This window comes from Belonocnema kinseyi, chromosome 7 (assembly GCF_010883055.1).
Source record: "Belonocnema kinseyi isolate 2016_QV_RU_SX_M_011 chromosome 7, B_treatae_v1, whole genome shotgun sequence".
Classification (NCBI taxonomy): Eukaryota; Metazoa; Arthropoda; class Insecta; order Hymenoptera; family Cynipidae; genus Belonocnema; species Belonocnema kinseyi.
In genome coordinates this window covers 7,410,960-7,424,784 of record NC_046663.1, presented here as the reverse complement: position 1 = coordinate 7,424,784, position 13,825 = coordinate 7,410,960, and the positions used below count along the sequence as shown (strand labels likewise).

At 27.2% G+C, this 13,825-nt stretch overlaps 1 protein-coding gene across 1 annotated transcript; it reads left to right on the top strand.

Annotated features, from left to right (window-relative positions):
- The first annotated feature begins 438 nt into the window (after nt 1–438).
- Nucleotides 439–13,609, top strand: LOC117176953 (regucalcin-like). Its single transcript, XM_033367369.1, has 6 exons — nt 439–784; nt 3,951–4,126; nt 6,842–7,048; nt 7,759–7,962; nt 12,851–12,963; nt 13,038–13,609. The coding sequence occupies exons 1-6, from the start codon at nt 777–779 to the stop codon at nt 13,281–13,283; spliced, it is 954 nt and encodes a 317-aa protein (XP_033223260.1). The 5' UTR covers nt 439–776; the 3' UTR covers nt 13,284–13,609.
- The last annotated feature ends 216 nt before the right edge of the window (nt 13,610–13,825 follow it).

Below are 13,825 nucleotides of genomic sequence, written 5' to 3'. Positions count from 1 at the left end.
ATCATTAAATTCTCAAATGACATGAAAAAGAATAGAGCACAGAATAGAGACATAAGCGTTAAAGTATCAAATACAGTCAAACCTGGATTTAGTGATCCTCGATTTAATTTTTCCGAGAATTGACGCCACACTGCTGGAGGAAATTCCTTGCTCACTCAACCGTCACAAAACAGAGAGAGGGAAACAAGAAACAAAAAAAAGAGGAGAGACAAAATAGTTACGAGTCAAAAATAACTAAAAATAGCGTCCCGTAATATGTGGACGTTTTCAAATTGTTGAAAATTAAATAATTTGAAACTTTAGCAATCCAAAATTAATTAATTTCAATGGAATAATTCTTCAAGGAATACGCCAGAATCTTATAATAAGTTCTATGCTGCTTTATCGGCTTTGAAAGATTAAAAGTACAACGCAAGTTTGATAGCAGGAAAGATCGCGTTAGAACAAGTGTTTATCAGTTTTTATCTCCTGCATACTTATAAGCTGAAATTCTAAAAGTTTTTTAATCAGAAAGTGACCCGTACTCATAGCAGTTGGTTTTCTGGCATTATTTTCGAGTTTAGAGAAAGATCCTTGAATTTTGAAGCGTGGAGGTTGACTCAATGTTTATTTTAACATCAGCTGTATAGTTTCGCAACCTTGTTTTACTCTCCCGTATTCTCCCATTCGCAGTTGTGGTTTTCTTATTGTGTGGGTCAGTTTGTCGGTCACGTGACTCGACTAACACGATCTCCTATAGCTGCTCATTCTGAAGGAACTCGCTGGCAACGTCTACAATGGCAACGTAAATATTATTTCTACATTTTTTTCTCTATTTCTTTTGCTTCTGCAATTATAAACTTTACAAAAGAAAATTAATAACATAAAGAATTAATAAAAGAGAAATTTTTCTTGTTTTCTTTCAAAGATTTCTAGTTAAAAAAAACAAACAAATCCACGCTATTATTTCCCGTATTTTAAATAGAAAAATAAATTAATAAATTTATAAATTAAATTTCTTATTATTTCAAAGAATTACATTCTTTGGATATTAATTATTTAAACTAAAAACACCATTAAAAGGTTTTCCAGGAATCTGATAGAAACCTTTTTTATTATTATCTTGAAACCTTTCTAATTCCCGAAAAACCTTCAAAATTTAACTTCGAAATCTTCAAAAATCTAAATTTTGTTTTTAATTTGTTCAAATATTTTGAAATTTAAAATAATTATTAACATTTATTTTGAATCTAGCAAAGTTTGAAGTATGCCTTCAAATCATCGAGATTTTCATTGTCAATTTTCGAAATCTTTTGAATTTTTTTTCAATATTCTTTTCATAATAATTTTTTGAAATAAAAATTCATTAAAAAGTTTTCCGAAATCTTATAGGAACATTTTTTTGATATCATGAAACCTATAAAACTCCCGAAAAATCATGAAAATTTTATTTGAAATATCTAAAAATATCTACATTTTATTTTCAGTTTTCTCAAATAATTTCTAAATTATTATTAATTTTTTTGCAAATCCCACTAAATTATAAAAATTGCATTAAAATATTCCACGGATGCTTGTTTGACAATTTTAAGAATCTTTCAAAAAACCTTTTTAATAATATATTCAAATAAATTTTATAAAATAAAAAATCACCAAAAATCTTCCCCGGATTTTGTAGAACATTTTTTACTATCTTAAAACCTAACAAAATCCTTAACAAAATTCAAAATGTTATATTCGTATCTTCAAAATCTACATTTTTTGTCATTTTTTCAAATCGTTTGCAATTTATAATAATTATCAACATTTCTTTTAAATCTTTTGAATTTTAAAAGATGATTTAAAGATTTTTTCTTGTCAATTTGGAAATCTTTTGAAATCTTGTTCAAAATTCTCTTGACAATATTTTTTAAAATAAAAAAATCACTAAAAAGTTTTCCATCAATCTTACTGGAACATTTTTTTAAATCATGAAACCTTTCAAAATGCATAAAAAGTTTCAAAATTTTATTTCGAAATCTTAAAAAATTTGGATTTTATTTTCAGTTTTCTCGAATATTTTCCAAATTATTATTAATTTTTTTTGTAAATCCAACAACATTATAAAAATTGCCTTAAAATATTCCACGGATTATTTTTCTGACAATTTTGATAATCTTTTGAAATCCTTTTATTATTCTCTTAAAAATATTGTTTTAAAAGAAGAAATCATTAAAAATGTTCCCAGGAGTTTGGAGAACATTTTCGACTATCTTGAAACCTTTTAAAAAACATAAAAAGCTTCAAATTTTCATTTCGAAATCTTTAAAAATCTACATTTTGTTTTCATCTTTTCCGAATTTTAAATAATTATTAACATTTCTTTAAAATCCTGCAAAGGTAAAAGAATGCCTTGAAATCTTCTAGATTTTTGTTGTTGCAATTTTGGGAATCTTTAAAAATTTTTTCAATATAATCTTGACATTAATTTTTGAAATAATAAATCGGTAAAAAGCTCCCCAGCAATCTTGTAGGCACATTTTTCGATTATCTTAAATCCTTTTAAAATTCCTAAAAAGCTTCAAAATTTGATTTCGAAATTTTCAAAAATCTACATTTTGTTTTAATTTTTTTCAAATATTTAAAATTTTTTAATAATTATTAACATTTCTTTTAAATCTTTTAAAGTTTAAACAATGCCTTGAAATTTTCTAATTTTCTTCTTGTCAATTTTAGAAATCTTTTCAAATCTTTTTCAATATTCTCTTGATAATAATTTTTTTTTAATAAAAAGTCATTAAACAGTTTTCCAGAAATCTTACAGGAACGTTTTTTCATTATCTTGAAAGCTTTCAAAAACATTTAAAATTTTAAAATTTTAATTTCGAAATCTTTAAAAATTTACATTTTGTTTTCAATTTTTTCAAATTTTAATTAATTATTAACATTTTTTTAAATACTGCGAAGCTAAAAGAATGCCTTAAAATCTTCCAGACTTTTTTGCAATATTGGAAATCTTTTAAAATCTTTTTCAATATTCTCTTGAAAGTATGTTTTAAAATAAAAATCATTAAAAAGTTTCCAAGGAATCAGTGGGTACAAAGTTTCGCGACATCGTTACGACATCGTTACGACAACTTTACGACAACTTTACGACATCTTTACGACATCCTATGTCCATGTCGTTAAGGTGTCTTTACGATGTCGTTAATAAGTCGTATAATCTGACGATGTCTTTACGATATCGCAAAGACACCGAAACGACATAGACACAGGATGTAGTAAAGTTGTCGTCAGGATGTCGTAACGATGTCGTAAAGACGTCGTCAAATTTTTTGCCCACTGGGTATTCCAGTTTCTTCTTTTGAACATTTTGTAAATCTTTTGAAATTTTTTTAATATTATCTGAAAATTAATTTTCAAAACAAAAATAATTTAAAGATTTTCCAGGATTAAAAAAAAGTTTGTTATCTAGAAACCTTTCAATACCCTTAATAAGTTTCAAAATCTTATTTCGAAATCTTCAAAAATGTACATTGTATTTTAAATTGTTCTAACTTTTAAATTATTATTAAAATTTTCTTAGGTTTAAATATAAAGTTATGTTGTCCGAAATTTGTAAAAATGTTAGGCCCTGACGAAAGAACAGTATAAAGAACGAAATTTGTTTAAAATAATTGTAATAAATTCAATGGAAGTTTTACAAAAAATATTCTTAGTTGCATTTTCTCAAAGCTCATTATCTGCAATATTACGTTCACTTGAAAAGATTGCTCGTACCACAGAAAATGATAATGCACTTTATTTAAAAAATGCATAAGTTTCAAAGATAACAAGAATTGTTTCAGAATTTTTTTTAACCTCTGTCGAATAATCAGGAAAATAATACATTTGCATCTTTAATGATTTTAAATTTAAATTTTTAAAAGGGAAAAATAAAATATTGGAACTAATTATAATCTAATAAGTAAAATAAACAAATTATTTTTCAGAGCCGGTCAAAATGATCCATCGATCGTTATTGAACAAGTTGTCAATAGAACAAATTGTTTAACAGAAGGACCTCACTGGGATCCTAAAACCCAAAGGCTTATTTTCGTAGACATTTGGGCCAACAAAATTTGTTCCTACGATCCAGCGAATAAAAAAGTTTTGCATGCTGAATTAGGTATTGATTATAATTATTATTTTATCCCTATTTTTAAATTAGAAAGCGGATGCAATTTAGAATTTGTTTAAAGAATTTAATTTGAAATACTTAAACTACAATTTAATTATTTGATAGATTTCCAAAAAAAAATTTCTTCAATTTTTGAGATTTGAAATTAAAGATTTATTATTTGGAATTATTATAGTTTAAAAAACTGTAATTTTCAACGCTTTTTGTCACAGGCCATTTTTGAGGGTATGAAACTGACAACTCATTAATTTCAGCGATTTATTAATTTAGATTGTAAACATTTTAAATTAATGAATTTCTTATAGTTTAAAACGATCTATTTTTTAACGTTTTTTAAATAGTTTAATTATTTAAATTGAAAATTAAAAATGATTTAATTTTTAAGATTTGAAATTGAAGATTTATTAATTTAGAGCTTTTATAGTTTGAAATGATGTGATTTGGAATTTTATTTTTGGAATAGTTTAATTTTGAAGATTTAAAATTCAAATTTCTTAATTTTATACATATTGAACTTCAAATTCGACGATTGTAACGATTTAAAATTTAAAATTTTTCCATTTTTACGATTAGCCATTCAAGATTCATTAATTTAGAATGCCTGTCATTAAATATAATAAAATTTTTTATGTTTTTGAAATAGATCAATTTTAAAGATCTGAATTTGAATTTTTTTACTTTTTATTATTTACAATTAAAAATTCTTCAGTTTTAGCCATTGGCAAATTAAATTTTTTCATGTTCTATGATTGTTGAAGATTTTTCTTTTTTTTATGTTTTAAGTTCAAATTACCTAATTCTTATTTTTTTTAAATTCACTTTTATAGCTATGAAGTGAAAATTTATTCAATTTTATAGATCTTCAATACAAAATTCTTTGATTTTAATAGTTTATCAATTAAAATTCTAATATCATTGAGATTTGCAATTAAATCCTAATAATTAAGATTTTCTATTAATAATTAATTATTAATTTGTAATTTTTATGTATAAAATAATGTGGTTTAAAGTATTTTTTAGAATAGTCTGATTTTGAAAATTTAAACTAGAAATTTATTTAATTTTATTGATTTGAAATTTAAAACTTTTCAATTTTTTAAATCAATGAGAAAAATTAACAATTTTGAATGTTTATAGAATACAATAATACAATTATTAACGTTTTTTTAGTATAGGTCAAAGTTTCAAGATCTGAAATGGAAGATTCTTTCATTTTAGCGATTCGAAATAAAAAATTCTTCAAGTTTAAGATTATTGAAGATTAATTAATTAAAAATTTTTATGGTTTAAAATGATCTAACTTTTAACGTTTTCTAATAGTTCGATTTTACAAACTGAAAATTGTTTAATTTTAAAGAAATAAGATTTAAATTATGTAATCTTGAAAGTTTTATTTGAAAATTTAAAATGTAAATGTCTTCAATTTTCTAGAATTAGAATTTAAAATTCTTTGATTTTTAATATTTACTTTGGAAGATTCATTTATTTGGAATGTTTATAAATGGAGATAATATAATTTTTAACATTTTTTAAAATACATATATACTTAAATTTTTAATATTTACAATGAAAAATTCTTCAGCTTTGAATATTTGCAATTGAAGACTCTTCAATATTTAATACGTATAATATGAAATTATTAAATTTTGAAGATTTGGAATTGAAAAATTGTGTCTTTAAACATATTGTGATTAAAAATTCTTAACCCTTAAAGTGCATTGTGGGTGTCAAGTACCCCAAGCAATTTTCAAACTCTTATAAACCATACTTAATTAAAAAAATTGAGTGAGTGTCGCCATCTAGCTATAGTTGGAGACACTAACTGTAAGTAAAGTCGTTTAACCCTGGAAGTGGAGGTAAAAAAATCGTGGGGTCTTTAACACCCAGTGTGCACTTAGTAAACAAGTAATTTTAGAGCAAATTTTTTTTTCGCAATTTTATTGATTTTTGAATACGTTCTAACGTAAGTATATCATATGAAATGAAATAATTATTTTTTTCGATTATTTCATACTTTTTTCTCTGTATATGGCTTATAACTTTCAGCAGCGCGTCATGCGAGGGCAGACTATGGATGTGTTGAATAAAATATAATTGTTAAAATACAGTTATACATGTCTCTTTCTTCAATTACTTGTATTTTTATAGTATTATATGTAAAAGTTCCTCAATTTTTATAATAGTAAATCGATTTAAAAGCAAAAAATCTTATTCATAATTTTATCAAAAAATTGACTTTTCAACTGTGCAAGTAAATATCTTTTTTGAAAGCACTCATGTTGCAATATTTTTTATGAAAGAACACTATTTCAAAAGTATAGTCATAAATTTTCAGGTTAAAATAATTAAAATTACGTGAGTTATGGATTTTAAAGTAAAAAACCCATTATTTTACTTTTTTCAATAATTTTGTTAACACAATTAAAATAAATAAACGGATATAAAATCAACTTTACCTTATAAAAAATACCTTAAACTAGATCGGATAATTTAATTGTGACAAAATATTCAATAGGGGTTAAAAAATACATGATTAAATACGCGTGGGTCTTAAACACCCACGATGCACTTTAATGTGATTGTTACCATATGTGCACTCTGAAGGTTAAATTCTGAAAGTATAGACTTAAAAGTTTTTTAACTTTAATTATTTAATTAATAATTATTATACTTATTACTATAATCAAAAATTTCACTCTTTAGCAAAACCGGTCGGAGTTGCTGTCCCTGTCGAAAATAGTCCCAATTTATTCCTAGCAGCTCATGGTACAGATTTAGTTCTGGTTACTTGGGACTGTACCGAAAATGTAAAAAATCCACCAATTAAAATTTTGGAATCTGTCGAAAAGGGTCGTAAAGGAAACAGATTTAACGATGGAAAATGTGATCCTTCAGGAAGATTTTGGGCCGGTAATTTGATTTTTTTAAATAGGCATATGATTTTAAATTCCCGGCCATTTGCTCTCCAACATTTTTCGTTCGATGTCTTAGTTCTCTGTACTAAAGTTTAAATTACATTCTTCACGGAAATTCCGAATGAGAATTATAGTAATGTACAATATTTTCAATAATTATTCAAAAATATGACATCCTTTTTCAACAATTTTAAAGCGGAAAGTTTTAAATTCTGGCTTTTTATTTGCAAACAAAAAAAATCTTAAGGAAAATGTCCAGACCCAAAAAAATATAATTCTGACCAAAAAAATCACTCTTCCTATTCATGATTGTAATTCAGATACGCACCCTGCACAGATCTTAACTTTAAAAATTAATTCTTATTTTTATTTGATGTTTGTAGAAATGTTTTGCTCATTGCATGTTTTTAATGTACATTATTACACAGTGGGCACAAAATTTGGCGACGTCTTTACGACGTCACGACATCTTTGCGACAACTTTACGACATCCTATGTCCATGTCGTTAGGATGTTTTTACGATATCGTAAATAAGTCGTATGATTTGACAAATGATATGATATGATATGATATCGCAAAGACACCGAAACGACATGGACATAGGGTGTTGTAAAGTTGTCGTAAATATGTCGCAAAGATGTCGTAACGATGTCACCAAATTTTGTGCCCACTGGGTAATTTTTAACTTCCACAATATTTTCTAGGAACTATGTGTGAAATCGAAGGAAATTTTGAACCAAATCAAGGATCCCTTTACAGTTTGGATTCAAACTTGGATTTAAAATCACACTTTTCGTCTGTTGGAATCAGCAATGGATTAGCATGGAAAGATGATAAATTTTATTACATAGATTCTTTAACATTCGAAGTAGCTGGCTTTGATTATGATTCAAAGAGTGGAACAATTGGTAATTTTCTAATTTTATTAATACGACTTAATTTTTTTCAGATGTATTTGAAAGATTATCACATTCATATTAAATCTAATTTTATTTTTAAGTTTAACCAAAATCCAATTTATACTTTGTCAAATTTAACCATAATTTTCTCAGTAAGAAGTTCTCGGGCGAAACAAATAGGATTCGCTCTTTTATGTAACCTCAATTAATACTCCATTTATTTAAGGTACATTAGTCTTACGAAATGACCCAGTGGGTACAAAGTTTGACGACGTCTTTACGACATAGTTACGACATAGTTACGACATCTTTACGACATAGTTACGACATCTTTACGACATCTTATGTCCATGTCGTTAAGGTGTCTTTACGATATCATAAACTAATTTCTCTTATCTTTAACTTTTAATTATGACCTAAAATTCACATAAATTCTTTTTAATAAAATGCTATTTTAATGTCGATTAAAATCTATTTAAATTCTTAAATAAAATCGGTAGATACACACATACATAGCAATACGTATGTATACAAAGAAATAATTAAAATAATTTTTTATTCCGAAATATGAATCTCAAGAGATTATTTTAAAACATTTCAAAACATTACAGCAGAGTTTAAAAATTCTTAAAGAATTTGAAAATTTTTTTATATAGTTTTCTTTATTTTGTCGTATTAAAAAAAATGAGGAAAAACTTGAATAGTTTTTGAAAATTAGAATATTAGGAGATCTGACACGATTAAAAAAAAGAATTATTTTTCTAATATTCGTTTGAAAATTGTTAATGATTATTTATTTAAAAAATGTGCTTTAAGGGAAAACTAAAAAAGGTTTTTAAACATATGAAAGGATTTCCTAAAATTTAAAAGAAGACTGTAGAAGATTTTAAAGCAAGATGTTTCAATTTGGTAAGATTATAATAAATAAATAAAAATCGAGAAAATGCAAGAAATATTAAGAAGAATAGAAGAGATTCAAATCGAATTTTAAACTAAAATTCTGTTAGAAGCTTCGATTTTTAAACATTTCAAAAATAAACTTGAGAAGTTTTAAAGGAATTTCGAAAGATTTCAAGGAGATAAAACTATTTTTCTAAAAATTAAAAAAAAATTTTAGCCTGTAAAAAATATTTTCAGGAATTTAAGTAGTTTTTAATATATTAGAAATATTGAATAAAAATTAATTATAATCCTATCAACTCTTTTTCGACACATCGCTTTTCATGCTATTTTAGGATAGAATCAAAATTTGGAGGATTTTAAGAGAAAAAGCCGAAAAGTTATTAATCAATATTTTTTGAATTTATTCGATTATTTACATTTTTTAAAAGTTTTTAATGATATCGAATCAAAAAATGTTTGGTTTTAAAATTTTCTACACACTTTTTCGAAATTTTAGGAAAAGCGTTTGATGTGTTTAAATTTTAAAAAAATTTTCTTTTACAGTAAATTTTTCCAAATAGAAAATCATTAAAAATTTTCAAACGATAATTAGAAAAATAATTATTTTTCTATAATCTTGTCAGGCCTTCTAATATTTTAATCTTTAAAAATTATTCAAATTATTTCTGATTCTTTTTTATTTTGCAAAATTAAAAAAAGATTACCTTTAACAATTTTCAGATTCTTTGACAATTTTTGCCGTCTTTTGTAATGTTTTGAAATGCTTTAAAATAATCTCCTAAAATTATTTTTTCGAAATTAAAATTATTTTAATTATATCTGGAAACCTAAAATAATTTTTTCATTTTCGTGAAACCTCACAAATTTCTTTAAAAATCTTAACGAGTTTCAATTATTTTCGAATCCTTTCAAAATTTCTGAAGATCTCGTAAACATACACAAACTTGAAAGTGAATTTTTAAAATCAATATATACTTTAAAAAATTGAGTAACAAAATTCACTCGGGTTTTATTTATTTATTATAATCTTACCAAACTGAAACATTTTGCTTTAAAATCTTCTACAGTCTTTTTTTAAATTTTAGGAATTCCTTTTTAGATCTTTAAAAATCTTTTATTATTCTCTCGAAGTATGTTCTTAAAAATAAAGTCATTAACAATTTTCCCATCAATCTTGAAAATGTTCTGTTTCTATTCTTGTCGGACCTTCTAAGCTTTCTAATCATTAAAAACTATTCAAATTTTTCCTAATTTTATTTTGGATTCCGCAAAATGAAAAAGATTGCCTTACAATCTTGAAATTCTTCTTTGACAATTTTAAACATAGTTTAAAATATATTGAAATCTTTTTAATTTTCCAAAATAAAAATTATATTAATTATTCTTAAAAACCTTAAAGAATGTTTTCATTTTCTCATTTTTTCATTAACAAATTCTTAACAAAATTTTTACAAGTTTTAATTATTTTCGAATTGTTTAGAAATTCCTGAATATTTCCTAAGTTTACGCAAATTTGAAAGGACATTTTTTAAACCAATATAAATTAAAAAACAGTTGTGCAACAAAATTGCGCAAGAAGACTTAATAAGAATTGAGTTTTTTTTTATATTTTTCATAAATTAAATATATAGCGAAATTGCATAAACTTTCATTGTCTTGATACCCTGCGAATTTCAGTTTACTTAAAAACTCCTCTTAAGAGCCAGTTAGCCACCGAAAAAAATCGTGAAATCGGGGGGGAGGGGGGTTCATGCTCGTGCATTTTCGCCTCTACAGGAGGCTGGCCTACGCAGCATGTACCAGCGTCGACTCACCGACACGCTACGTTTGATTGTATTTCTCCCAGATGGGAGCGTGGTGGGGGCCGAAAAATCCTCCGTCCTGGAGACACTGTTCCACTCCCCACTAAGCATTATAGATAAAAGTTAACATTTTTATAGTACATTATTTTGTTAATATTGGGAAATAATTCTATTCTTAACATTTTACTACATACTATATAATGTGTAAACTTTTTCACCCTTTAAAGTAGACGAGAAGAATTAAATAAATCGGCAAATACGTCAAGTATCTCGATTTACGAATTAAAATTCTGTAATGGTACAACAAAAATGTGGGTGGCGAAAAAAAATATTACTGGTATCACAATAATATTTTTGGAAAAATTTAAAATGATTAAATTTTGTTTTAAAGGATTAATTTTAAGTTTTCAGGTTATAAAGCCGATAAAGAAACCGGAAGATTTAAGAAATTTTTTTTGATTTTTCTAGTTTTTAAAAAAAGTTAATGACAAGTTAAAATTGTTAGAAAATATATTTTAAAGTGTCTGAAACTTTCAAAAATAATTTCAACCTAGAGAAACTTTCAAAAACTTTAAAACATAATGTAGATTTTTGAAGATTTCAAAAAAGGAAGCCTTTAACCTTTAGAGGACGGGGGTGGTCGAAATATCGACAACCCAATGTAAACTAACTATTTGATGTTTTCGGGCAAAATTTGGTGCGTTGAATAAGGGGAAAGTAGTGAGAAACATCCTGGAGACTTTTTGACCTTGATAATCGTCATTCCAAAGTTCAAAAAAATTTTTTTTTTGGACTAAAAACTCGATTTATACGTTTATCTAGATGCGCTCAGTACGAAAATATTCGTTAGCGTACATATAATATCCATGAACTTTTCATCACAAAATGTGTTGAAAATTTCATCAGGAGAACTTTTATCATCTAATCCAGCATTAGGCTGCACAGCATGATTTTCATCAATGAAGAGATGTATGACAGGATTGAAAACACCATTTTCCGTCCACTTGAGGTCTTTCAAGGTATTTTCGAGACGGTATTCCAAGAGGGATATCGGATTCATCGAGTGACTCTATTTCACTAGCTTCATGAGCTGACTCAAGTAGATCAAGTTCGTCAGAAGACGTAGATCCATTAGATTCATCCACAGTCGCAGATGCATCGATTTGTAAACGCTTATCACTTCATTTGCTTCAAGTGATTCATTGGGAGCTTCTAATGTATCCTCTAAGGGTTTACATTTTTCTTGCACCTTCCTCACTATTCCTTTACACACCCCCCACACACTTACTTCGTTGTGGGGAGGGGGACCTACAGTTTAAGGTGGGTTCCGAACCACCAAGAGCAACAGCTTTAAGTACTTAGAGAAAATCTTTTTCTCTAGAGGTACCGGTCCCACGACTCTCCGGAAATGAACAACTCCCTTGCTAGGCTAGTGTTCACCGCATGGACGGCCGAGGCTCTGCCAGAGTGCGAGGCGGGAATCGAACCCGCAAGCGGGAATCGACCCTTCAAGTAATGCAATCAGTTTCATTGATCAAATAATCATCAATTGCATCATCACTTGAAGAACTCTCATCCGATGAATCTGGAACGATTCGTTTCTTCTTGAGTTTTGGCAATTCACTCTCGGGCAATAAGACTATAATTTGTAGGCATCATCGTTCATCTTCATTGTAGATAACAGGAACTCAAGAAGCTATTGTACATCTTCATGGATGTAGTTTAGTTAGAGTTCGTTGCACTTTTAGTAGGAAAAAGATCGTCATTCTGAGGTCAAGAATGATGTCAAGATTTTTGCCACTATTTGCATGTATCAACTTTGACGCTCAAATAGCAAAAAATAATAAATGTATCACTTGACCTTTAAATCTAGATTTTCAAGGTCACGTCTACGTTCAGGATTTTTTGCACTATTTTTTTCTTACTCAGCGTCTCAAAAAACATGGGTATGCCAACCATAACGCTAAGATTTACAAAAATGACCTTGAGATGGTGATTTTTAAGGTCAAGGGTGCCTTCAGGATTTGTTTCACTATTTTTTTTCGTACTTAGCGCATCAAAAAATATGGGTATATGGGTGCTAAAATAGGACCGGGTAATGCTCCTAGGAATTTCTCTACTTTTTCCTAATGTGTAAAGCTGCATTGCTTATAAAATTGATTCACTAACGACATTTTTTTATGCTTCTTCAGCAAACAGAAAAGTCGTCTTCGACTTCAAAGAAAACAATATATCAGGCTTTCCGGACGGAATGACAATTGATGCAAATGGAAATCTCTGGGTAGCTTGTTGGGATGGTTCCCGAGTAAGTATTTAAATATTTTTTCTGTATTTACTTTCTCAAGGAATGAAAGCTCCTTCACAAATAATTTTTGTCAGATCCTTCAAATCGATCCCAAATCTGGAAAATTGCTGCAAACAATCTATATTCCGGCCAAAAGGGTGACAAGCGTTGCTTTTGGTGGTCCTGCATTGGATACTCTTTTTGTTACTACTGCCGGATATGGTTTCAATATTCCTGAAGAAAAAACTCCAGCAGATGATCCAAAAGGTGGATCGATTTTTGCTGTGAAGGGTCTTGGAGTCACGGGTCTACCAGCAAATTGTTTCAAGATGAATGTTTGATTTTTGAAATCGAGGAAACCTGAAAGAAAATATGGAATATTATATTTGATAACTTCCCAATAACATGTACTTTAATATCTAGAAGTTAAAAATAAAAGATTTCGATGTTTGAATTAAAAGTTGGTAAGTCAACCTCAAGACTATTATTAGTCTAAGAATTTATCGAAGAGGAATTCCTTTGTGGACCTCGTGAACGAAATGGTTACCTAATTGCTGTGTTGTCGGTTTGACACACACAGTTTTTAATTCCTTATTGTTAACACATAAATAAATCCATAAATATAAATGTGTAAAAAACAGTGAATAAATGTGAAAAAGGATGAATAAATATGCTTAATCCTTGCAGAGCACGGAACGGCTAAATATATTTATAATTGAATAAGATTTGGATTAAAATTCACAAAATTAATTTTGAGATTCTCATCTAAGAAGGTTTTATTTTTGTAGAAAATTCGACTCCCCTCCCCCTTCTTTTTGGTCAAATATCCACGTTTAAAGAACTTTTGCACCTGGAAAAAAGTTTCCCCGAGTATGTCTGTCTG